This window comes from Hyaena hyaena, unplaced genomic scaffold, assembly GCF_003009895.1.
Source record: "Hyaena hyaena isolate Hyena2069 unplaced genomic scaffold, ASM300989v1 scaffold_56, whole genome shotgun sequence".
Classification (NCBI taxonomy): Eukaryota; Metazoa; Chordata; class Mammalia; order Carnivora; family Hyaenidae; genus Hyaena; species Hyaena hyaena.
Window position 1 is genome coordinate 4251091 of NW_024080688.1, and position 27118 is coordinate 4278208.

The window sequence follows — 27118 nt, forward strand, 5'->3', positions numbered from 1 at the left end:
TGAGCCGAAGTCAGACACTCAGCTGCCTGAGCCACCCGGGTGCCCCTTCCCAGCATTTAAAAAACATAATTGCTATAGCACTCTCAGCGGTAGGCATTATTATTGTTACCCTGCAGAAAAGGAAACTGAGGCTCTGAAAGAAAAGTGGCTTACGGGGCGCCCGGGTGGCTCAGTCGGCTAAGTGTCCAACTTCAGCTCAGGTCATGATCTCACGGTTCGTGGGTTCGGGCCCCACGTCAGGCTCTGTGCTGACAGCTCAGAGCCTGGAGCCTGCTTTGGATTCTGTGTCTCCCTCTCTCTCTGACCCTCCCCTGCTCACACTATCTCTATCTCTCTCTCTCAAAAATAAATAAAACATTAAAATTAAAAAAAGAAAAAGAAAAAAAAGTGGCTTAGGTAAGATCACATGGTAAATGGAAGAGCATGGGTGCAAATTGGGGTCTGTATAACTCTCAGCCCTGCCCCTGAGATGCTAAAGACCAAATTCGTCGGTGAGAATTCTGTCTTTGGTGATTCCTACCCTTTCCCCTTCCATTCTTTCCTAGTTTTGCTCCCTTTGCCCAAGTACTCCCTGTATCCAAGGGCCCCAGAGCCCTTGGGGCTAGTTTGTTATCTTCCCAGCCGATACACCCCGTGAACACTTGTGGGGACCATTCTATTAGCTGTGCTAGGGCATGGATGGTCTTGTTGGGAGAAAGTAATTTCCATGGAGTGTCTTTGAGGTACAACCTGCTTTAGCACCCCCAGAGGAACATTCAACTTTCCCAGGAGGCTCTGAGAATCCAAATAGCCTTTGAGAACCAAAGAATTGGAGCTTGAGTGGGGAATGTGTGTCCAGATATCATGATGGATGGTGGAGGCACAAGACTCAGCTACACATCCTTCAATTTCTTCCGGTGGACGGCTACATCCGTGTAAGGGGGAACGGCTGGAAGCCTACAGAAAGAATTGCATATGAGTCGCTCTTCACAAGGACTGTCATGCCCCTGGGACCCATAAAGTCTGGCACCAGATCAGAAGCAGAGTGGAGATAAGTTTTTGGATCAGAGAGCAGCAGAAGACTACTATGGGGAAGAGGAGGGGCCCATAAGCCTAGGGCGCCCCCCTGGCAGGGGGCTCTGAAGCCAAGCTCTAGGCATGCAAAAGATTCCTGGGGAGAGCCACCATGGTTTTTGCTCACTGAGGAGGTTAGCCATTGTTACTATGTGACAAACCACTCCTGAACTTAGTGGTTTAAGATAATCAACATTTATTATTTACCATGAGCCTGTGGGTGGGTATGTTGAGCAGTTTTCTGGTCAGAGCTGGCTGAGCTGATCTGTAGGAAGGCAGGTGACTTGGCTGGGGCTGGATAGTCTAGGATGGCCTCACTCCCATCTCTTGTAAGTGGCTCTGTGTCAGCCGGGGTGACGAACATAACTTGGCCACCTGTCTCATCATCCACGGAGTTGTTAGGGCTCGTTCACGTGGCGGTTTTTCCAAGAGCAGTAAGACAGAGGGGAAGCTCCACTGCGCAGGCGCTTTTCAAGCCTCTGCTTACATCACCTTTGTCAATGTTGTAGTGGCCAAAGCAAGCCCCATGACCAAGCCCAGATTCAAGGAGCGGAAAAACAGATTCACGTCTTGGTGGAAGGAGTCATATCATAAAGAGGTGTGGATATAGGAAGAGGAAGAATTTACAGCCATTTTTGCAATCTGCATGTTTACAGAGAGCCATTCCCTCTTCCACTGCCAATGTTACCCCAATGTTCATTTGGAGCATCTACCACCACCCCCCCCCCCCAACTCAGACCTAGACAATCTGAGGCACAGTGATTGATCTAAAGATGAGCATGTGATCCAATTCTGGCCAATGAGATTCAACCTGGTGCTTTGGTGGGAGACTACTGGGAATGAGGTGTTTCTTTCTGCTCAGACAGCTTTGCTGGCGGAACATAGTCTCCGAGCTTCCGGAGGCTGAGTTTGCTGCCGCATCGGGGAAGGCTGCCTGGGCATTCAGACAACACTGACGAAAGCAGATATGAAGCCTTAAGAGAGACTGGGAAGAAAGAAAAGAGACCAATCTGCTAACACTTGGATCAGGCCACACCTGAATACCTACTGCTGGACTTCCTGTTTACATAAACTAATACATGCCTTTTTTTGATTAAGACATTTTGCGTTGCCTTTCTAACTCAACATTTGTAACAAAAAGAATACCAAGTAATACAGCTTCCTCTCTTAAAGTTCCTCCTCTCTGATCTCAAAGCTCTTCCCATCTTTAGACCTTCACTTGGGCAGATATTCTTTGTCTAGTTTATTGCTCGTGAGCTCTGCCTGGACCATAGGGCCTGCAGGAAGCTCTCAGTAAACATTCATTGAAAGCATCCATTGGAAGGGCTGAGACCCCTCCTAAGAAGAGGCTATCATGACAGGCAGGTAATCAGTCTTAGGGAGAAGGTTCCAGAGGTTGTGGTCTAACAGGCAAGTGGAGCAGATGATAGACACAGTCTGTCAATGTAAACTAGGCCCTGCTGGCCCTGGGGCTGGGGGCCCAAGGTGGGGGGAGCTGGAAACTGGTGAGAACAAGCTAGGGTGGAGTCTGCAGCAGTAATCATGGGGCCCACAGCACTTTCACCTCCTCCTGACCACTGCCAAACTGGTCAGTTCCCGCTGATCGGTACTTTTATTCTTTCTGAGGAGCCTGAAATTAAGTCCTCCATTAAGAGCAACCTCGGGCTGCACGTAGCCCCGGTTCCAGGAAAAGCTTCAGCTGAAGCCACCCTGGGACCACCGTCGGATCAGCCAATCAAAAGAAATGTGTAACATTCCTGTGGTCTGAGTCAGGGCTGGGAACTGTAACATTCCTGTGGTCTGAGTCAGGGCTGGGAACTGCTGATAGTTACTTTGTACAAACTAGCCAATCACTCACCGCCCGCCTAAACGCCACGTGGGCCCTTTGAACTCACCTCATAATTGGTCATTTTCAAAGGATTCCCAAAGGTCATGATTGGGTCCCACCAAAAGTAATGAACACCTCACAGATACTGAATGGTTAAAACTGTAACCATGGGTGCTGCACAATTATGTGATGATGCAATACGTACAATGTGTGCACTGTAACACCCCCGTCCCTTAACCCCATAAAAACCCTGCTCACTATTGTTCGGGGCTTCACCTTGCTGCCACTGCGCCGGTTGACGGATGAGCCCCTGCTCGAGCTTGTAATAAAGACCCTTATGTACTTGTATCGGTGTCGGCTCCTTGGAGGTCTCTGGGGACTCGAGATTCGGGCACAACATTTCACCACTAAAATCCTTTATTACCCAGCAACTAGAGTGACCTTTTGAAAGCGTAAGTCAAATCATGTTACCTCCCTGCCTAAAGCCATCCAAGGGCTTCCCTCTGTGCTGACAACAGCATAGTAACAATGTCAGCTGATATTCACACAGGGCTGATTAGTTGCCAGGCACTGTTCTAGGCACCTTACTTACAATAGTTCTTGTAATTCTCATAACATCACTGTAAGGCAAACGCTATTATTAACATCCCCGTTTTACAGATGAGAAAACTGAGGTGTGGAGAGGTTCAATAACTAGCCTGAGCCAATTTGTCAAAAATGAATAAACTTAAGGGGCGCCTGGATGGCTCACTCGGTTAAGCGTCCCGCTCAGGACATGATCTTGTGATTCTTGAGTTTGAGCCCTGCTTCGGGCTCTGTGCTGATAGCTCAGAGCCTGGAGCCTGCTTTGGATTCTGTGTCTTCCTCTCTCTCTGACCCTCCTCCGCTCACTCTGTCTCTCTCTCTCTGAAATAAATAAAACATTAAACAGTTTTTATAAAATGAATAAGCTTTAAAAAAAGTATTTGTTGAATGAGTGAATGAAAGCATGCATGCATGTTGGGTAGCAGTGACAAGTGGCAAGAGTCTGCCCCGAGTAACACAACTGGTGACTTGGGGCCATGAGGCCTAATGCAGTGAAGGCCCACATAAAGCAGTGGGCGAGTGCTGAGTTAAACTGACAGACTGGGTGGTATGATGGTCAGCTTCCCATTTGGATAGTGGGCATTCTTATTCTTGCTTGGTTGGTGAGAATATAAACGTAGAAATGCATTAGTATAAATCAGCCTTTTTGGCAAATGATTTATTACGAGCTGTCACAGTTTTACAAGGGCACACATATTGGCCTAGTAGTTCCATTGATAGGGAAGCATCCCCAGATATCTTAGCCCAAGTGTGCCAAGATGTATATAGATGGTGTGTTCACTGCAACTCTTTGCAATAGTGAAAAACTGGAAATAACCTAAATGCTCCACAGAAAGGGAGTAATAAATTGTGGTACATCTGTTATTGACTTTGTAGCTAAGAATGAGATAAATATACACATATTAATATGGAGAGATCTTAAGATGTGTGGTTAAATAAAGAAACTTTCGAAAAACTCAAGTTGACAAAGCTATGCATTTAATTTAATAACATTGGTGGGGGGAACACCCGTATCTATATACCTGCATAGGAAATATCAGAAAGTAAATATCTGAAAGAGTTAGGGTGGTTGTCCCTACAGGAAAACTGTTTTGTTTTTTTTTGTTGTTTTTTTTTAATTTGAGAAAAGTAAGCACTCCTGTTTAAAGTCCAGAGGCCCTATTTGTAGTCTGGGCAATGACACTGTATGACTCAAGGAAACTCTATTCACTTTTTTGAGTCTAACTTCTCTCTTGTGTTAACTAACAATGGTAACATTCACCTCTCAGTCTTGTGATGGGGTGACATGAGATAATAGATATGAAAACACCTGCTCAGAGAAGGGACGGGTCACTATAGCAATCATGGAGGGCGACGTGAGGAGGAGGCAGAAGCCTGGACCTTGAGAGGTTTGGCAAGGTCCGGATTTGGCTTGATTCCTGACTGTTTTTTCCTAACATTCAACGGGCATTTACTTATCAAGGGTCTTCTGCAAAACCTAATGTGGGCTTTTTAACCATTGACCTGCCCTGAGAGGCAAAGGGGAGGCTTGGAGCGTGCGCAGTGAGGGCGTCTTGGCGGCGCCCCGCCCATGTACTACAACTCCCAGCAGGCTTCGCGCACGCCTCAGGCGCGGCGCACACTGCTGACGTGTCACCGTAGCGCGGGGAATTTCGAGTATCGGTGGAGCGCGGGGAGGCCAGTGGGTGACGGACCCCCCAGCCTACTTAGGAGAAACCATGGACTCCCAAGTGGAGTCTCGGTGGCCGCCAGGCCTGGCAGTCATGAAGGTGAGTGCTCGGGGGAGGTTGGGGGCACCCGGGCGTCCAGGAGGCCAGTCCCGCCTTGAGAACAAGAAGGGATGTGGTGTGAGCCTCCAGCTGGGCCAGGGAACCCGCTTCGGCTCTGCCGCCGAGCGACCTGGTAGATTTGGGCCTCCTGCCGAGAAGTGACGGGGTCAGGCCTCGGTCCCGTGTGGGCAGCTTAGGTTGGTCGTCTATGGAACCGGGTATTAAGCGGCTCAGTCACAGCAAGAACAATGGCCTCGGGGAAAATAGTCCAAACAGTGAAAACGACAGTGACAACTAATCCTTTCCGAGGGCCTACTACTTGTCAAGCGTTGTGTAAACTCTCGTAGTACATTAGTGACACGGGCAAGATTGGGTTTGGACCCTGCATCAAAACACACTTATTTAATCATCTAGCAAAACAGGTCTTCTCCTTTACGTTCTTTCGTTTCTTCTAACTTACCTGGCGCTGGTTTGCCCTAACTCCTCCCTGACTTGCCCAAACTCCTAACAGTTGTGCGTCCCTTTTATTTATTTATTTTTTTAAATTTTAAGTGTTTTTTTTTAATTTATTTCTGAGAGAGAAAGAGACAGCGTGAGCAAGGGAGGGTCAGAGAGAGAGGGAGGCACAGAATCCGAAACGTGTTCCAGGCTCTGAGCTGTCAGCACAGAGCCTGACGCGGGGCTCGAACCCAGGAACCGTGAGATCATGACCTGAACCGAAGTCGGAGGCTTAACCGACTGAGCCACTCAGGCGCCCTTGTGCGTCCCTTTTAAACAAAATCAGAGTTCAGGCTCGGCATTCGCCTTTTGTTTCATTGTATTGTTTCACTTAAGTAACTTTTTTTTTTTTCCCCAAGTCATTCTAGTTCCATTTACTATAGCGGGAGCCCTGGATTCCTTCTGTGCTTGATCAAGAGCAAATACACTTTGCTGTGCTAGCTAAGAATCAGTTGCTTGGTTTTTCTTCTTGCTCTGCAATTATGTATTTCTTTTTGTGTGCAAGATCACGTTCTAGTTGATATCCCTCAGTTCTGTAAATATGGGGATTATGGGATCTGCCCCACTGACTGATAAGAATGACTTTGAGGATTAAGTGAGGGGACTTGGGGGATAATGCCTTGTTCTTCTTGCTGTCATCGGCATCATCTACAGAGCTTGGGGACTTGAGATAGCCCCGGGGTGAAAAGCTGACATTGTGAAAGGATCTAGGAAAGATGTGGTTTTGGAGTTGTGGTGGCCTTGGCACAAAGGTACAGTGGAGAACATAGATTTGGGTTCAGTGGTCCTGGGTTAAATCTGGTCTCTGGCTTTTATTTAACTGTGTGATCTTGAGTCAGCTACTTAACCTACATGAGCCTGACTTTCTTCAACTATAAAGTGAAGACAATGAGTTGATGTGTGTGGGTAGGGATCCTGTCTGCCTTATTTACTGTGCTTGCTCAAAGATTATTTGCTGATTGATTGAAGGCAGTATCTGGAAGGTACTAAGCATTCAATTCATGTGTCTTTATTATTATCATTAGCACTTAACGTATGTAAAGTGTTCCTTCCACCCCTTTTTATTTGTTGTTGGGAAGGTTGATTTGGATAAAGGATTAAAAGCTTTGTAGCTTGTAAAGCTTTTTGCTTTGTAGATTTAAGCATATTTTACCTATTACTACGACTTCCACAGTGTTCTTTAGAGGCAGGTTCCTTGTCTTCTCCAGATTTGATGTTTCACCCTGGCACTGAATATAGGGTTCAGCACCCGAGAGTGTTCAACGATGGGGTTTACTGAGCCCATATTAGAATCGTGGTGGAAAGCCAGCCCCCTCCAGCATTTTCTTTTCTATTTTTCTAATAGATCTTTATTTTATTTTATTTTTATTGTTTGTACCTCTTAATACTCTTCATTTTGCTCTTCCCCCATCCACCTCCCCACTGGCAACTACCAGTTCTGTATATTTAAGAGTCTGTTTTTTGTTTGTTCATTTGTTTTTTAGATGCTACATATAAGTGAAATCATATGGGTATTTGTTTTCCTCTGTCTGACATATTTCACTTAGCATGTTACCCTCTCAGTCCATCCATGTTGTCACAAATGGCAAGAACTCATTTTTTTATGCTTACTAATATTACATTGTATCCATGTACCATACCTTTTCTATGCATTCATCTATCCATGGATGCTTGTGCTGCTTCCATACCTTGGCTTTTGTAAAAAATGCTGCAATAAATGTAGGGATGCGTATGTCTAGTAGTGGAATTACTGAATATACAGTATTTTTGTTTTTAATTTTGTGAGGAAGCTCCATAGTGTTTTCCACATTGGTTGCACCAATTTACATTTCTACCAACTGTGCAGGAGGGTTCCCTTTTCTCCACGACCTCACTAACACTTGTTATTTCTTGTCTTTTCGGTACTAGCCATTCTGACAGGTGTGAGGCGATATGGTGGTTTTGATTTGTATTTCCTTGATGATGAGTGATGTTGGGCATCTTTTCATGTGTCTGTTGGCCACCTGTATGTCTTTGGAAAAATGTCTATTCAAGCTCTCTGACCATTTTATAACTGGATTATTTGGGGGGGGGGGTTGGTGTTTATTTGTCTAAGTTCTTTATATATTTTAGATCTTAACTCCTCATTGGATAGATCATTTGCAGATATCTCCCCTTCACTGAGTTGCCTTTTTGTGTTGTTGATGGTTTCTTTTACCGTGTGAAAGCCTTTTATTTTGGTGCATTCCCAGCACTTGATGTTTGCTTTTGTTTCCCTTGCCTGAAGAGACAGATCTATATAAATTTGTTGCTAAGGTGATGTCCGAGAAATTGCTGCCTAGGTTTTCTTTTAGGAGTTTTATGGTTTCAGGACTCACATTTTAGTCTTTAATCCATTTTGAGTTTATTTTATGTATGGTATAAGGAAGTTCTCTAGGGGCGCCTGGGTGGCTTAGTCGGTTAAGCGTCCGACTTTCGCTTAGGTCATGATCTCTCGCGGTTCGTGGGTTCGGGCCCCACGTCGGGCTCTGTGCTGACTGCCAGCTCAGAGCCTGGAGCCTGTTTCAGTCTGTGACTCCCTCTCTCTCTGACCCTCCCCTGCTCACGCTGTCTCTCTCTCTCTCCTAGAAATAAATAAAACTTTAAAAAAAAAAAAAAGAAAGAAAGTTCTCTAGTTTTGTTCTTTTGCATGTAGCTGTTCAGTTTTCCCAGTACCATTTATTGAAAAGACTTGCGTCCTTTGTTGTAGATTAATTGACCATATAAACCGTGTGAGTTTATTTGTGGCCTCTCTCTCTTGTTCCATTGATCTATGTGTTTTAATCCCTTTATAGTATATTTGCCAATTTGTCATTTAGTCTTTGCTTGAACTGTTCCAGGGACAAAGAATTAGCTGCTCCCAGAAGCTGTGTTTGAAGTTCTTTCTTACTTTGTGTAGAGATCTGTGTTTAAATTCCAATAACCTAGGAGCCATGGACAGACTTTTGTATCTGGAATTATTGATACAATTTTTGTTTGTATGTTTTTCTGGGAAGAGAGTTCATAACTTTTATCCATATTAAAAAAATTTTTTTATGTTATTTCGAGAGGGAGAGAGAGCAAGAGCAAGCACAAGTGGGGAAGGGGCAGAGAGAGGGAGACACAGAATCGGAAGCAGGCTCCAGGCTCTGAGCTGTCAGCACAGAACTACCGCGGGGCTCGAACTCACAAACTGTGAGATCATGACCTGAGCTGAAGTCGGCTGCTCAACCGATGAGCTACCCAGGTGCCCCACTTTTATCCATATTTTTAAGGGGACCTGTGACCAAAAAAACTTAAGAACCTTTCCTATAGTTATTAAGTCTTTTCACGCACTCCCTACTTCCCCCGTCCACTTCCCCCTCTTCTAAGTTAAAGAAGTCCTGGAGCTTCCACCTGACCACTCTGTCTAGTGCACTGCATGTTAGTTACCATCTTGAAGTGGCAGGAATAGAAGTTTTTGCAAGAATGTTACAGCTCATCTGATACAGTATCACCTTCCACAAACTTCGCTCAGCACTTGTCAGAACCACTCCTCCATAAGAGAGTGTATGGTTCTTAGAAGAAAGCACAATAGAGTGGATGCCCGGACTCTGACTTCCAGCCCTGTCTCTGTTCTTAACTGGTTTTCAACACAGTCTTCTAGTGGTTGGTGTCCGTGGTAGCTTACCATCAAAAGTGATAGAAGATTTTGGTATTTTAATGTCTATTTCCTTGGATTTATAGCAATAGGAATTTCTGGTTTTGATGGTTTATAAATGGAGTATGTGTATACAGTAGAAAAAATTAAAATTCAGATTAAGATAAAAGAGAAAATGAAAGTTACGCATCAACCTGCCATCCAGAGATAACCACTGTTTAATGTTTTCTCCTGTTTTCCTTCAGTTTTTCTTGTGTGTGTATGATGCATATATGCATTTAAATTTTGGGAACACTTTGGAGTCAACTTCTTGGGTTTGATTCAGTCACTATAAGCACAGTAGGCTTCGTCTTTAAAACTGGGATATAGATACTATAGACTTCATAAGATTATTAGGGAGATTAAACTGTATAGTTCTACTGTAATGTATTATAGATTTGTTCTCTGATTTTTTTTTAAAGTTTTTATTAAAACATGAACATTTTCCCATGGCATTAATTATTCTTTGAAAGTGTGTGTGTATGTGTTTTCTTAATTTTTTTTGTTTTTGTTTTATGTATTTCTGAGAGAGAGAGCATGAAAGGGGAGGGTCTCCCTCTCTCCTGCCCCTCCCCTGCTCACACTCTGTCTCTCTCTCTCAAAAATAAACAAACATTAAAATACATATATATAGGAAATAGAAAGTAAAAGTCCCCCTTCCTACCTGTTCCTTATCTGTCCAGTGTTCTGACCCCTGTTACCATTATTTATTACATAATATGTATCTTTTCAGAATTTCTTCATATGTATACAAGGTAAAAATAGAATACATATTTATTCTGCCCTCTCTTTTTAACAAAAAGAGTAGTGTACCTTACTTCCTCTTTGCACTTAGCTTGGCAGTCTTTCCATATCGGTACGTGAGAGAGCTCCTTTTTTTTTTTCTCTCTTAAATATCTGCTCAGCATTCTTTTGAATGCAAAATAACACTTTATTTTATTTTTAATTATTCTTAATGTTTTTATTTATTTCTGAGAGAGAGAGACAGCGTGAGCAGGGGAGGGTCAGAGAGAGAGGGAGACACAAAATCCGAAGACAGGCTCCAGGCTCTGAACTACCTGTCAGCACGGAGCTGGACGCGGGGCTCGAACCCACGAAGCGTGAGATCATGACCTGAGCCGAAGTCGGATGCTTAACCGACTGCACCCCATATTTTATTTTAAATGATTTAGAAGATTCTGGGTTGCAAGAATAGATCCTTTCCTGTTTGGATTGCATCCCAGGCCGCAGCACATCCATCCGACTTCCCAGGCTAACCGCTGCCTTACCTCTGCTGCCACTGGCGCCAGCCCCTGCCAGGGCTTCCTTGTTGCCTCCCGCCGCTAGTAACTGACATGTGGTGTCGTGCAGAGACATCGGGCCGACGACTGCCCAGAGGGTGCCGGGAGTTTAGGGCTGGCGTGACTCATCCCCGGCATGTGTGTGCCTCTCCATTTGTGAAGAGCTTAAACTGGATAATCTCGAATGTTTGACTTTAATAGTCTCTCATTTTGTTCTTAACCTGTGTGGTGAATGGCGGTTGGTACCTTTTACCCAACAGTGGCTGTAGGCCAGGGAATGGGGTTTGAAGGGGAGGAAGCTTTGAGTAAGAGCCGGAAGCACACGGGAGATGGAACAGGAGTGGAGAGGCCCTTTTGTGAAGGGTTGCGGAGCCGACAGGAGCAGGAATCTGTGGTGCCCCTTTACCTGTCTAAAGCGTTTTCCATCACCTGGCATTTGAATGTGTAAGTCATGGGGGGGAGGGGAGGTTTTTCTCCATTTGTCAAGATCGCTTGCAGTTTATGTGGAGTTAATTTTGGGTTTGTATATTCATAAAGAGTATTATTAAATTTTTTTTTTTTTAAAGATGGAGAAAGAGTTCTGTGGCAGACGGTCCAGTCTTGGTGTCTATCTGATAGGTATATGTGTATTTTTGCATTTCAGACAATAGATGATTTGCTGCGGTGTGGAATTTGCTTTGAATATTTCAACATTGCAATGATGATTCCGCAGTGCTCCCATAACTGTAAGTATGCATTGTCGTTGTGAGTTAGTACGAGTGTGATTTTCATATAAGGTAGTGTTAACACAAAGGTAAGCACTCATTCATTTCTTACGTTAGCTTCTCTGTCTTGAAGTTTTCAGAAATTATTTTCTGCCATCTTCCTCTTGGATTTTTTTTAAAGCAGAAAATTATTATATTTCAACACACAACTTCTATACAACCAAAAAGTAAAACATCACTGTAAAACATTGGTGAGAAAACGTATTATTTCATTTGCAATGCTTGGCGGATAGTTAACATCCTTAGTCGCAAATGATCTCTTAGAAACCAGTGACAAAGACATTAATATTCCAAGGGATATGAAAAAAAAAAGAACACAGAGGAAAATGAAGTAGCAAAAACTAGTAAGGTTTAAGGATGTATAAAGATGATTGAAGTGAACAATAACAGAAGAGAAGCAATTACTTTGTAATATCACATTGTCAAAGATTAAAACACTGACATCTAATGTTTGTAGTGTTTTAGAAAACAGAAATCATAATCATGTGGGGGAGGGCAGGATTGATGACAATCTAAACTGTTTTGGGAAATCTGCACTTTTGACTCAAAATACTAATTTTGGATATCTTTATTTCCAATAAAGTGAAACTACTGGGACTATTTCAACAGATTAGTTGGAGAAATTCACAATAATTTATGTATCAGCATGTTCACTGCATAAAAATCTGTAGCTAACATAGGGGCCCATAAGACTATTTGCATATCAGTTTATCAGTATACCCCAAAAGGATAGGCACAAAACTCCATTAACAGATAATGTTGTGGAGTGGAGTTAGAAAGGAAAAAAACATTTAGGAAGTGAAAATACTATCTTTACAAATTTCTGTGTCCTCTAAAATCTGGAAAAAGATAACTTTTTATGAATCAATTTTAAATTTACCCTGTGATAAGTGAAAATTATAAATATGTGCACTTAATACTTACGGGAATACTGAAATGAAGCCTTATAATCATACCATCAGGAACTTGTCTGTATAATAACATCTCCATCATTCAAGCTCCCAGTGTTTATGAAAAAAAATTTTTTAATGTTTATTTGTTTTTGAGACAAAGAAGACAGATGGTGAGTGGGGTAGAGGCAGAGGGAGAGGGAGACAGAATCCAAAGCAGGCTCCAGGCTCCAGGCTCTGAGCTGTCAGCACAGAGCCCAACACGGCGCTCCAACTCACGAACTGTGAGATCATGACCCAAGCTGAAGTCAGATGCTTAACCAACTGAGCTGCCCAGGTGTCTCTCAAGCTCCCAATATTTAGTCCAATATCAATAATGAGAAGAGTCAGCCTGTCTGATTACAGTTCTTTCCAGGGACACTCTGGGTAGCTTTCAAACGTGAGCATTCTCGGTCCAGTTTTTCTTTTCTTTTTTAACGTTTATTTATTGTTTATTTTGAGAGGGAGAATGGGGAGGGGCAGAAAGAGGGAGGGAGAGAATCCCAAGCTGGCTCCGCACTGTCAGTGCAGAGCCCCATGTGGGCCTCGATCTCCCAAACTGTGAGATCGTGACCTGAGTCGCAGTCAAGAGCCAGATGCTTAACTGACTGAGCCACGCAGGTGCCTCTCAGTCCAGTTTTTCTGATCTGTGAGGACCGTCCACTCCAGTACATGAAAGAGGAGTATCCCCACATTATGAAGACTGTCTTTTGGATTTGAAGATAGTGGCAGAAGCAATAGCATCAGTTTCACATGTCGTCAGTACTCATTTCACCAAGGGTTATTCCTGGGACCAGAGACGGGAGTGAAGAACACCTGAATATCGCCAACAGAGGTCTGGTGGTACCAGTTCTTGCAATTACAAGCAAAGATGGCAAAAGTGTGTTTTCCTGAAACTATCATCTCCTGTGGTTTCCAGTTAAGACTGACGAAGTAGGAAAGTCCATAGGACCAGGAATATTCCTGACATCAGCTGTCCTCAGATTATCTGTAAATCTCTTCCTTTTATCATGTTCATCTCCAATCCCATCTTCTCCCATGTTTTTTTGCATCTCCTCTTGGATATTTTTATACCTTTTATAACATAACAGCAATAAAGATTTTGTCACTATATGTGGTTCTTTATTTGCCAAGCACTTTTAGATGTTAAATTTCAGAATTTTTGCTGTGTAACAAGATAATGTATGGATAGTTCAATCATGTAGTCCTTGGCATGCATATATAATTCAAAGTTTAAAAATATGTTCAAAGTTTTGGGGCGCCTGGGTGGCTTAGTCGGTTAAGCGTCCGACTTTCGCTTAGGTCATGATCTCGCAGTTCGTGGGTTCGGGCCCCGCGTCGGGCTCTGTGCTGACTGCCAGCTCAGAGCCGGGAGCCTGTTTCAGTCTGTGACTCCCTCTCTCTCTGACCCTCCCCTGCTCACGCTGTCTCTCTCTCTCATAGAAATAAATAAAAATATTAAAAAAAAAAATATGTTCAAAGTTTAAAAATCCCAGTGGGAGAATGCTACCACTGAAGAGTATTACACTTAACTGGCTGTGTGATTGTGATTTTAATATATTGAGATTTGCTTGTACTTCTATGAGTCTCTTATGTATTTTTTATACTGCAGCTTAAGGTATTTCATGCATAGAGGTGAGCCAGTCCTTGGTTAGGAGCTGGCCATCCAATTAACGGGTTGTTTAGGTTCATGATCTTTGTTGTCCTCTATTTTCAATTGATTTGTCTTAGAAGGTTAAAGACCAGGTAGGCTTAAAAATGGTTTTGGTGGATAGTAGTAGCTTCGGTGAAAAAGTTTCTGTAGCAGAGACGTCAGAGGGTGGTGGTGGTGGCAACATGGGCATTAGAGGTGTACTTAGGCTTGACTCTTGACCTCCCTCCCTTACCAGGCAGGTTAATTTGCAAATGCTAATGTTTCTTCAAATGTAAAAATTTGATGAGTAATTTGTACTTTAAAAGGTGACTGTGAAGGGGCATCTGGGTGGCTCAGATCTGCTGAGGCTCAGACTTTTTTTTTTTTTTTTTAATTTTTAATGTTTTATTTATTTTTGAGAGAGAGAGAGACAGCATGAGCAGGGGAAGGTCAGAGAGAGAGAGGGATATAGAATCTGAAGACAGGCTCCAGGCTCTGAGCTAGCCGTTAGCACAGAACCTGATGCGGCGCTTGAACCCACGAACCGAACCGTGAGATCATGTCCTGAGCTGTAGTTGGACACTTAACCAACTGAGCCACTCAGGTGCCCCAAGCCTCAGACTCTTGATTTCGAATCAGGTTTGTGAGATTGAGCCCTGTGTTTTGCTCTGAGCTGACAGCCCAGTGCCTGCTTGGGATTCTCTCTCTCCCTCTTTCTGCCCCTCTCTCATTTTCATGGGCGCACACACACACTTTCTCTCAAAATAAGTAAATAGACTTAAAAAAAAAAGATGATTGTGAAAACTAAATGTGCAGAGCCCAGTGTCTGGCATGATGCATACGGGCCCTTAATAATTGTCAGTTCTTTTCTAGAGTAGATTCACTTTAGTTACCAAGATAAGTTTTAAGAATTATTTCTAAATATGAGTTAAAATAATCTTTAGGTATAACTTACATATAATAAATTACATCCATTATAAGATGTAAAGTGTACAAGCATCAGTGAGGTTTGACAAAGGTATTTACCATGTAACCAGTATAGTTAAGATACTGTACATTTGTATCTTCCCCATCTTAGTCTACATGGCTTTAGGTAATAATGTGTGTGTGTTTTTCCGGACTCTCTTCTGTTCCACTGTTCTCTGTTTTGATCCTTGTGCTAATACCACACTGTCTTAATTACTGTACCTTTGTAGTAAGTCTTGATGTCAGACATTTTAAGTCCTCTCATTTTGGTTTTATTTGGACCTTTTAGGATCTTTGCATTTTATGTGCATTTTCTTTCTTTTTTTAATGTTTATTTATTTTGAGAAAGATAGCATGCACTCTGAGTGGGGAAGGGGCGGGGGGGGGGAGAGAGAGAGGGAGTGAGGGGGGGGGNGAGGGGGGGGGAGAGAGAGAGAGAGAGAGAGAGAGAGAGAGAGGGAATCTCAAGCAGGCTTCGCACACATGGAGCCTTTAGCACAGATTGTCTATGGGGCTCAATCCCACGAATGGTGAGATTATGACCTGAGCTGAAGCCAAGAGCCTGATGCTTAACTGACTGACACATCCAGGCACCCCCTACCTTTTTGTTTTTTATTTGTCCAGCTCTTTCTTGTCCTTCTGCCTTTTTAGGAAATAATTGAACATGTTTTTAAGTATTTGTTCCTTTCCGCTATTGACTTACTAGCTCTGCTTCTTTGTTTTATTATTTTAGTGGTTGTTTAAAATATGCCTCTTTAATTTATGACCGTCTCCTTTCAAACAGTATTATGCCACCTGAGTAGGGTAGAATTGTTACAGACGTGTACTTCTATTTCCCCCTTCCTGTTATCCTATTGTTGTCTTTAGTTTTATGTGTACATATATTATAGACAACACAATACATTGATATTATATTTGCTTTAGAGAGTCCATTATCTTTTTTTTTTTTTTTTTCCTAAGTAGGCTCCATGACCAGCACAGAGCCCAGTGCAGGGCTTGAACTCACCACCCTGAGATCAAGACCTGAGCAAGATGTATAACCTACTAAACTACCCAGGTGCCCTGGACAGTCCATTATCTTTTAAACAAATTAAAAAAATTTTTTTGTCTTTTGTATTTACCCACATATTTTATCATTTCTGATACTCTCCTTTCTTTTGTATATATCAAAGTTTCCTTCTGGAAAAAGTATCATTTTTTTTCTCTCTGCTACATTTCTTATAGTTAGGCTGCTTAAGAATTCTCTCAGCTTTTGTTTGTCTGAAAAAGTGACTTCATTGCTTTTTGAAAGATGTTTTCAAAGGGTATACATTCAAGGTTAACATTTTTTCCCTTTCAGAATATCATTCTACTGTTTTCTGACTTTACTGGTGTCACAAGAAACCAGATATGGTATTCTTATCTAGAGCTTTCTGTATGTAATGTGCCTTTTTTCCCTAGCTGCCTTTCAGATTTTTGCCTTATCACTTGTTTTTAAAAATGTGTAATATGCTTTTGTTTGCTTTACTTTGTGTTTGTCTTGTTTGGGGTCCATGGGCTTGAGATTTATACTTGGAAACATTTTAACCCTTGTTTCTTTGAATATTTTTCTGTTCACATGCCCAATCCCATGCCCCATTGCTGATTCCAATTAAATTTTGTTAGACCTTAATTATTTTTTATTTTACTGCTTGATTGATTTTTACCTACAGACATTAAGACTCTGTTCTTTTCTTTTTTTTCTTTCTGTTTTGGTCTCCCCCTCACACCCACCCTCCCTTTATGTGCTTAGTTTTGGGTAATTTCTTTTGCTATGACTTCAGGTCTATTGATCTTTTATTCTGTAGTATCTCGTCAGCTGTTAGTCTCATCCAGTGAAATTTTCACTTCAGATCATCTCTAGAAATTTCATTTCTAACATATTTTCTGTTTCTTCATTAGGTTCTTGTGTGTGTTTTAATCTTTGAAGGTACTGAACGTATTTCTCATAGCTAGTTTAACCTCCCTTTCTGCTAATCCTTTATTCGTGGCGTTTCTAAGTCTGTTTATGTTGACTAATTTTTTCCCCTCCTGATTATAAACCATATTTTCTTGTTTCTCTGCATGACTGGTAATTTTTGATTAGATGCTTGCCATTGTAGTGTTTACACTTTTGAGTGGATAGATTTTGTTGTATAGTTTATTGGAGTAGGGGCTGTGTTGTGGCAGGCAAGTAAGTTGCTTGTGGATTAGATTGATCCTGTCAAGTTTTGTTTTTAAGCTTTGTTAGTGTGGGTCAAGAGTAGCCCTTCCTATAGGGGTGGCTTTTGGCGGGGGGGGTGGGGGGGGTGAAAAACACATAATATGAAACTTACCCTGTTAACAAATTATTCCATGTGCAGTATAGTATGGTTAACTATATGGACATTGTTGTACAGGAGATCTTTAGACCTTTTTCATTTTGTGTGACTGAAATATTATACCCACCGTACAGCAACTCCTCAGTTCTCCTTCCTTCAACCCTGGCAACAACCAGAGTTTGACTGGATATCTCATATAAGTGGAATCATGCAGTATTTGTCTATCAGTGATGGGCTGATTTCACTTAACTTAATGTCCTCAAAGTTCATCCACATTGTAACATGTAGTAGGATTTCCTTTTTTATAAAGGCCAAATTATCTTCCATTGTATGCATACATCACATTTCCTTTATCCATTCATTTGGTGGACACTTTGGTTGCTTCCCCCTTTTGGCTGTTGTGAATGATACTGCTATGAACATGGTCATGCAAATATATCCTTGAGATCGTTTTCTTCATTTCATTTGCATAAATATACAGTAGGATTGTTGGCTCAGATGGTAATTAATTTTTTGAGGAACCCCCATACTGTTTTCTATAGACGCTGTGTCATTTTACATTTTCATCAACGATGCGCAAGTGTTCTCATTTCTCTACGTTGTTACCAGTACTTACTTTCTGTTTTTCTTTCTTTCTTTCTTTTTTTAATAATGGCTATTCTAACAGACGTGAGGTGATATCTCATGGTTTTGATTTGCATTTTCTGGATTATGAGCAAAATTGAGCATCTTTTCTCTTGGCCATCTGTATGTCTTTGGTGAAATGTCTCTTCAGATCCTTTGCCCTTTTTAAATCTTGGTTTTGGGTTTCTGTTGGTGGTGAGTTATAGGTTTTCCTTACATATTTTGGATATGAACTTCTTATAAGGTATATGGCTTCTTGCAGATATTTTCTCCTATTTAGTAGGTATTTGGTTTTTTTGTTCTGTTTTGTTTTGTTTTTACTGTATAGATCATTTGCACAAGCTTTCTAGTTTGATGAGGTCCCGCTTACCTATTTTTGCTTTTTTTTTTTTTTTTGCCTGGGCCTTTGACATATCCAGGAAATCATTCCCAGGGCTGATGTTATACGGCTTTTCCCCTTTGTTTTCTTTTAGGGATTTTATAGTTTCAAGTCTTCATTCTTTTGGATGTAGAAGTCTCGATTTTCTACTGGCATTTGTGGAAGCGACTGTCCTTCCTCTGTTGTGTGTGCACACTTGGCACCCTTATCAAAGACCATTTGACTGTGTATGTGTGGGCCACCCTCTTTTCTTTCTGGTACTCTGCCCTACAAATTCTAGCTCCCTGGATTGCCCTGAATTCTGGTCTTTGTTACTGCAACTAGCAAGACTGATGGGCTGTCTGACTCTCTTCCCTGCACTGTGGTTACGAAATTGCTTCCAGACAAAGGTTGGACTATGATAGAACTTTCTCATTTCTGCTGTTGTCCAAAGTCTGAAAATAGTTGTTTCATATTTCCTTCCAGTGTTTTGATTGTTTATGGAAGGACCCTGTTATTTTTTTTTTATTCTGGACCCTGTTACTTTCTCATGGACAGAGATAGGAGTCCCATCTGTAGATGAAAGTCTGCTTTTTATGAATTCAGTGAACTCTATTTAGCTGAACAAATTAGCCTTTACTTCCATTCTTTTCATTTTCATTGTTTGTTTCTTTGTCACTTATAGGTTGTCATTGATCTCATTCTTTCTCTAAGAGGAAGTCAGTAGAGAGTGCTTTCAGATTACTTTTGAGCGCTTATTTTCCACATTGTACCTCTCATGATTTGGTAGGCCCTCTCTGTTAAACACCACTTGTCACCGCTTCCCACAAGACCAAAGGTTTCTCTGGGTCTGTAGTATTCCTTTAATGACACAAAGCCCCCAGAGCTTAATAGGAACTACATTTGGCCATCATGTTCTGCTTTTGTCCTGGGTCGACTAGAACTGGTGACCCAAAATCTACCTACCCATTATTTATTGCTGCTCTTTAATCATTTCAGGATTTATCATTTTGAATAGCTTTATTCTGTTTTGTTCTGTTTAGAGTTTTTGAATATGGCTAATGAACACTACAGTTACAGTTCTGTTATTAAGGTTGGAGTGGGATGCTTTGGCAGAAAGCAGGTCTGTTAAATTGATCCAAAATCATGCTATTAAAGAGCACTTTTTAAGGGAGAGGGAATGGACTTACTCCAATCTGTAAAACATCATTAAGTGAGAAATGTTCTCAGTAATAAATTGATACATTCAAGTGCCAGTTTTCTTTGCACTTGCCCAGTTTTTCTGGCTTGATAATGGAAGATGCTCAAAATAATTCCTCCTAGATGAAAGTATTGGCTTGTAGACACTGTTACCAGTGCCTACCAGGTAACATAGGTTACCACTAATTTAAAGGTGGATCAGGAAACATTTTTCTTTTGTGGATTTTGACTCCTAAAATTAAGTGAAACTTATATTAGACTAAAAAGCAATTTCATTTCTATATTTTGTAAGTAAAATATGAAATGTACCATTTGCTGACCTTTGCTAAATTAACAATATAAGATTGCTTTAGGGGCGCCTGGGTGGCTTAGTCGGTTAAGCGTCCGACTTTCGCTTAGGTCATGATCTCGCGGTTCGTGGGTTCGGGCCCCGCGTCGGGCTCTGTGCTGACTGCCAGCTTGGAGCCCGGAGCCTGTTTCAGTCTGTGACTCCCTCTCTCTCTGACCCTCCCCTGCTCATGCTGTCTCTCTCTCTCTCCTAGAAATAAATAAATAAATAAAACATTTAAAAAAAAAAGATTGCTTTAAGCAAATATGTGTTTTTCTTCTCTTACATTCTGATAAGGCAGCACTGTGGAACAAGACGGGAGAAGAGTGATAGCCTGTGGACGGATGGGACATAAAGTTACGCAGAGCCGCACGTGTGAGAGGCTGGAGGGACAGTGTTCCTTACCGGCTAGCTGGTTACTTGGCCCTAGAACCGGAGGCAGAGGCCAGCTTTCTCAGCTTTCAGTACCTCCTCTTCCTTTCAAACTAGGAACTGGATTTTCTGCTTTTAACTGGACACTCAAGAACTATTTTTGAAATGGTTCATTTTCTCACACAATCCTTAAGATCACCCACACAAATAATTGGTTTTACTGTTAGAAAATTGCTTTTTACTGTTGGCATGCTAGGCTCCTTTAATATTTGAAAGCTAGCAGTTTGCTGTGTCCTGTTCAAGATTAGAAATGCCTGCTCCCCCAAGGCTTGCGTGTTTCTGTGCAGCTACCCTTTATATCACTGTCTTATTCTGCCCTCCTCCACCGTGTCCACAGAGCTCACAGCTGGGTTTTGGGAGGAAAAACAAACTTCATAGGTGATTTAAATAAAGCCACCAAGGTATACATGGTTCAGATCTCGTCACCTGCTCGACTTTGAGTGGAATATGATGGTAGCTTACTAGAGAATACATTGTGCTGGTCTACAGTTCGCCACTACATACTTAGTAAACCAGTGTACTGAAATGAAGCCAATGGCTTGATCTACTTTGGGCCTGTGTCTGCTTCTCCAGATGTGAAAACTAAACATATCACAAGATTATGCAGAAGAGAAAACAGCAGCTCATTATTCATACTCTGGTACATGTGATCCTATTAAGTAATATCTATGTTATATAGGTATATATAATAGATATATTTTATAAACAAATTATACATGTTTTAAATAATTAGTAATAAGTTAAGAGCATGAGCCCTGGTACTTGCCTTTGTCACTTACTAGCTTTGTGACATTGGGCAGATTGGCTGAGCCCTTTGCTGCATTTTACTTGCTGTAAAGTAGAACTGCTCTTACTGGGGCGCCTGGGTGGCTCAGTCAGTTAAGCATCCGACTTCGACTCGGGTCATGATCTCACGGTTCGTGGGTTCGAGCCCCGCATTGGGCTCTGTGCTGACAGCTAGCTCAGAGCCTGGAGCCTGTCTTTGGATTCTGTGTCTCCCTCTCTCTGACCCTCCCCTGCTCATGCTGTCTCTCAATCTCTCAAAAATAAATAAAACATTTAAAAAAAAAAAGATTGGATGTTAGACTTTAGAGTTGGTGCTGGAATGAATTAAGATTTTTGGGACTGGTGTATCATGGAGTGAATGTATTTTGCGGAAGAGAAGGGCATAGATTTTCATGGGGCAGGGAGCAGAATGCTGTGGCCTGAATCGTGTCCCTCCCAGAACTCATAAGCCTTAACCCCCAGTGTGATCATATTCGGGAGATCATCAGGTTTTGCTGTGGCCGTGAAGGTGGGCCCCTGGTGATGGTGTTAGTGCCCTTCTAAGCAGAGACGTTTAGCTTGCTCTCTCCCCCTGCCAAGTGAGGCCACAGTGAGTAGGCAGCCATCTACAAGCCAGGAAGAGAGTCCTCACCACAGACTTACCATATTGGCATCTTGATTTTGTACTTGTATCCTCCAGAGCTGTGAGAAAATTTCTGTTCTTTAAGCCACCAGTCTGTGGTGTTTTGTTATGCCAGCCTGAGCAGACTACGGTACCTCTAATTTCTCCCTCCGGTCCTTTGAATCATTGCTGTCATTCATTCCACCTAAACATAAGCACACTTAAGAATAGTACATCTATACATATACTATTTATTATATATGTTGTGTATGTATATTAACATGTGTGTGTATTAACATTACCGAAAACTTTGCTGACATTATTGTTTTGAACAGTTACCTGTTAGATCAATTAAGAATAAGAAAAATAAGTTTCTAAATTTTAACTGTATTTATCCCTTCTCTACTGCTTTTCCTTTGTTTCTGTAGATTCAAGTTTCTCACATTATTTTCCTTCTCTCTGAAGAATTTTTTTTTTTTTTTAGCATTTCTTATGATGCAGGTCTACTGGGAGCAAATGCCCTCAATTTTTATTTGTCTGAACAATTGTTTCTGTTTCACTTTTAAAGCATGATTTCATGGGACATAAAACTCTAGGTTGCTGAAAGGTCTTTCTCTCAATACTCCATTCTCTTCTTGTTTGCATGGTTCCGAGTGGCTGAATATAATTCTTCCTTGCTTATTTATAGCTAAGATGTTTCTCCCCACTCTGGCTTCTTTCAAGATTCTTTTCTTTTTCTTTCCTTCTTTTTTTTAAAGATCATTTTCTTTCTCTTTGATTTTTTTGCAGTTTGAATAAGATATATCAGGTTGTAGGTTGTTTTAGGGGGGAGGGGAGGGAGATTCTCAGTCATTATTGCCTCAAATATTTCTTCTGTCTTTTTCCCTCTCTTCTCCTTTTGGCAGTATTGCTAGTACCTGTATAGTACACCTGTGTAGTGTCCCACTACAAAGACGTTCTTAAATGTTGTTTTGTTTTTTTCCAGCCTTTTTTCCAGTTTTGTAGTTTCTATTGAGATAGTCTCAAGTGCAAGTGATTTTTTTCTTCAACTATGTCTCATCTACTAATGAGTCCATCAAAGACATTCTTCATTTTGTGACAGTGTTTTTCTTTACATTTTTAAAAATATTTATTTTTGAGAGAGAGACAGGGAGAGAACACACGTAATCTCTCATGCATGTGAGCAGGGGAGGGTCGGGGGGGGGACAAAAGATCCCAAACAGGCTCTGCCCTGACAACACAGAGCCCACTGTAGGGCTCAAACTCACGAACCATGAGATCATGACCTGAGCTGAAGTCAGATGCTTAACCGAGTGAGCCACACAGGCGCTTCTGTTACAGTGTTTTTCAACTCTAGCATTTCTTTTTGATTCTTTCTTATAATTTCTATCTCTCTGCTTACATTACCCATCTGTTCTTCCAAATTGTCACCTTCGTCCAGTTGTTTTAAGTTCCTGGTCTGTTAATTCCAGCTTTCGTGCCATAGTTGGCTGTTGGCCTCTTTCTTGCAGTTTCTTCAGACTATGTCTTTTGCTTTTTAATATGCTTTGTAGTTTTTTCCTAATAGTCTGTCATGATGTTCTAGGTAAATGGAACTGTATTAAATAGACCTTTAGTAATGTGGCAGTTGGATGGCAGAGAAGTGCAGTGTTTTTTAGTTCTCTGATCATGTCTGTGTTTTAGGGATCCTGTGTCCTACACTGTGAACATCACAAGTGCCTCTCAGTTTGTTCTTCCCCTTGGGTGGAACAGGATAACTAGCTCATTTCACTTCCCTGGGGTCAGCTGGGCTCTGAGAATATCCCAGAAGACTTAGGTCTGGTAAAGTAGTTTCTCTTGAGGGCAGGCCTTGTTAAGAAGAGAGCTCTGGTGTATTGCAGATGTTCGCTTTCCCCCTCTTCCTGCAGAAGGGCGAGTGGATTTTTCTGATTGTTACTTTGAATACCAGGTAAAACCCTTGGAGCTGAAATTCATGTAAGTGTGAGACCCATCGTATGTCTTGGTCCCCTTGGAGTTTTTAAATTAAAAAAAATTCTTTTTAATGTTTGTATATTTTTGAGAGACAGACAGAACATAAGCAGGGGAGAGACAGAGACAGACAGACCGACAGACAGACAGACACAGGATCCGAAGTGGGTTCCAGGCTCTGAGCTCTCAGCACAGAGCCCCATGTGGGGCTGGAACCTGTGAACCATGAGATCATGACCCGAGCCAAAGTCGGACGCTCCCAACAGACTGAGCCTCCCAGGCGCCCCCCCCACCCCCCCGCCCACTGGAGTTTTTCATGCTCAGACTCCTCTCCCCTGAGTTTCCGGTGATTTGCCGTTACAGTTCGGGTTTTCCATCCCCCGCACTGGTTCTAGCAGAGCGTCTTTCTCTGGTTCTCTGGCTCTTTCTGCTCTGGTCAGCTGTGGTTCTCGGCGTCCAGCCTGTCTGTGTCAGCAGTTCGGGAGCAGCAGGTAGTCCTGGACGCTCACTTCCCTGCTGGAGCTCGGAAGGGTTGACTTTTCAGCCTGGCCACCTTTTTATTTGCTGATAGATGGAGATGTAGTGATGACTTCCAAGCCTCTTACCCGTAAACCTGGAAACTGGAATTTATTCGTCTTTGCTTCCCCAAAGAACTTAACCCATTGCCTGTTTTATCTTCTCTTTTAACATGTTCTTTTATTTTTCCTCCTGGGCTCTCTTGCTGAGGTTGCCGTGAGTTGTTCATTTCCTGGATATTTATACCTGAACTCATACTGTCTCCTCTTCTTTAACTAAACTGAATCCTTTTTAATGAGGCCGCTTCACTAAACTGAATTTGGGCTGATAGCAAATTACCTACCATTAAGGTACCATTCTATTTAGTCACATTTTTTTTCCTTTGAAAGATCATTTTACACTGCCTTGGATGTGAAGAATTTACTTAGCGCCAATTTCATGCTTAAATCCTTAGAATTTATTACAGTGAATTGTACTTAAATTGCCTCACTACTTTGTTCGCTACTTAAGATGAAGAACCTTCCCTTGAATATTGTTTTTTCTTAGTGCTTGACATGAAGTGCTTGTTATATGTGACATGATTGACATCACTTATAGTTAGGATGTAATTGATAGCCTAGATATACATTATTTCTTTTTTTATTAAAAAAATTTTTTAATTTTTTTAAGAGAGTGCAAGCAGGAGAGAGGGGTGGAGGGAGAGAATCTTCCGCGGGCTGTGTGGAGCCCGAAAGAGGACTAGATCCCACGACCCTGGTATCATGACCTGAGCCAAAGTCAAGAGTCTGATGTTCAAATGACTGAGCCAAACAGGCTTAACATGTGTATATATCTTATTTCAAGATTTATATTTTAGAACATTAGGCATAGGGATATCTGACATATTTAGATAGTATCCATTCCAGGTCTTAAATGTACATTTCCTACATTTTATGGAATTGTGATATGCTAGGGACTCATGATTATTATTATCTGATATTTTTCCCTCTCCCAAAAATCTTTTTTCATCACTTTTGCAAATATGCTTAGGTACAGTAGAAGTGTTAGAATTTTTAAATTATACTGGTATAATATTTTAGATGATGGAAATATTCTAGGACTTAAGTTAGATTTTGTCAGAAGTCAGATTCCTATGTTATTAATATAGCCTAACTAATTTATTATGTTGCATTTGTTTTTTTGCAGACTGTTCTCTCTGTATAAGAAAATTTCTCTCTTATAAAACACAGTGTCCAACTTGTTGTGTGGTAAGTTTTCCTTTCCAGTTTTTTTTTTTTTGGAAACTTAATTGGTACAAATATCTCTGTGTCACATATACACAAAAGCCCAAAGGAAAAGGTGTAATTATTCTAACTGGCTACATAAAAGATATTTTCAGTAAGGACCTTTAAAATACATATATGGAAAAATGGGCTTTGTTCAATTTCTCATAAAGATTTCTGATAACCTAAATGTATTTTAGGAAGTAGAAATTGATTTTAAGATCAGGAGGTACCACTCTTTAAATCTTATGACCTATGTTTTTGTGGCTTCTCAGGTTTTATAATTTTTCACCGTGGGTAGAAAATCTGATGGTAGGATTATTCATTTGCATAGGATTGGTGTTTAGAGTTTGTGTGGAAGGCAAAGATTCATGGCCATTGGGCTGAACCCAGTCTAACTGGTCCCTTACCTCTTTCCCAAACCAGAACTTCAGGGAAAACACTAGGAAATTTGTTGTTAGAGTTTTTGAAGCATTTCAGGTAGGTGCGAAGGTAGGTAAGAAGGGCAAGTAAACATAAATAGGAATAAAGAAAGAAGAAGAAGAGACAGGTTTAATAGGAAGAACCCTGGGACCGATTGAAGGGTTTGGGTTCAGCTTTGACACCTCTGTTAGGTACACAGTGTTGGAGGTCACTGAACTGCTCTCAGCTATTTCCCTGTGTAAAAAATGGTGCAGTTTGGCTCCCAAGTTTAATCCCTTTGCAACTTGCCATTGTCAACATGGTATCATCAAGGAGATAAACTGCATACCATTATGCTAAATAACTACAAGATCGTTCATTTTCCTTTTGCCTGTTTCCTGGACAGCAATCTTGTTTTAAAAAAAAAAAAATTTTATGTTTATTTGTTTTTGAGACAGAGAGACAGAGTGCGAGCTGGGAGGAACAGAGTGAGAGGGAGACTGAGAATCAGAAGCAGCTCCAGGTTCTGAGCTGTCAACATAGAGCCTGACACAGGGCTCGAACTCATGAACTGTGAGATCATGAACTGAGCCAAAGGTGGACGCTCAATCGACTGAGCTGCCCAGGCGCCCCAACACCAATCTTGCGTTTAAACCCTCTTTGAACACCTAATGCCTCTACTCATGTGGTCACTTAAAAAAGCATCTCTGTTCTGCTTTTTAGGGCAAATTCTTGGGATGGCATTTTGAATAAGGATTCTTGCTCATATTAGGTTTTATCTTAGTCAGTACAGAGCACATACGATTTTACCAGGGGCTGTGGAGATCTTTTATCAGACTTCCAGTCAGCAGATGCTGATTCACTGTTTTAAAATTCCATATTAGCATAAGATAAATGAACTTTATTTTGAGGCTTTCCTGGAAGACTTAGTGGGATGGGCTATCTCAGGAGAATGGACCATGGATTTTCAAAACAAGATTATGACAAGTTATTTATTGTTTGTGACCTTTTTCCATCTGCTGTTTTTCCTTTCTAGACAGTCACAGAGCCGGATCTGAAAAATAACCGCATATTAGATGAACTGGTAAAAAGCTTGAATTTTGCACGGTATGATTTAATTTTGTGACTAACCCCTAACTGCTCTGGCCTTTGATATGAGTCCCCTCTTCACTCTGTGCACTTTTGGGGATTAGGGAATGCAGGGTTGCAGATTTTGAAGTAAAAGAAGGGAAGTGACAACAGTCATTAATCACCCGTGGACAATCTAATGGTAATAATTTTTCTTCCTTTACTTAACAGAAAGTCTCCTGCCATGAAAAACAGGAGTTAAAATGCAGATTTG

General features: G+C 41.5%; 1 protein-coding gene across 1 annotated transcript in view; it reads left to right on the forward strand.

The window, feature by feature from the left end:
- The first annotated feature begins 5119 nt into the window (after positions 1 to 5119).
- RAD18 (RAD18 E3 ubiquitin protein ligase) overlaps positions 5120 to 27118 on the forward strand; it is a 107092-nt gene continuing 85093 nt past the window's right edge. Inside the window, exons 1-4 of the mRNA XM_039231276.1 lie at positions 5120 to 5235; positions 11333 to 11414; positions 25298 to 25359; positions 26813 to 26883. Of these exons, the coding sequence (XP_039087207.1) occupies positions 5185 to 5235; positions 11333 to 11414; positions 25298 to 25359; positions 26813 to 26883 (266 nt within the window). The 5' untranslated portion in view covers positions 5120 to 5184. The remainder of the gene's footprint in view (positions 5236 to 11332; positions 11415 to 25297; positions 25360 to 26812; positions 26884 to 27118) is intronic.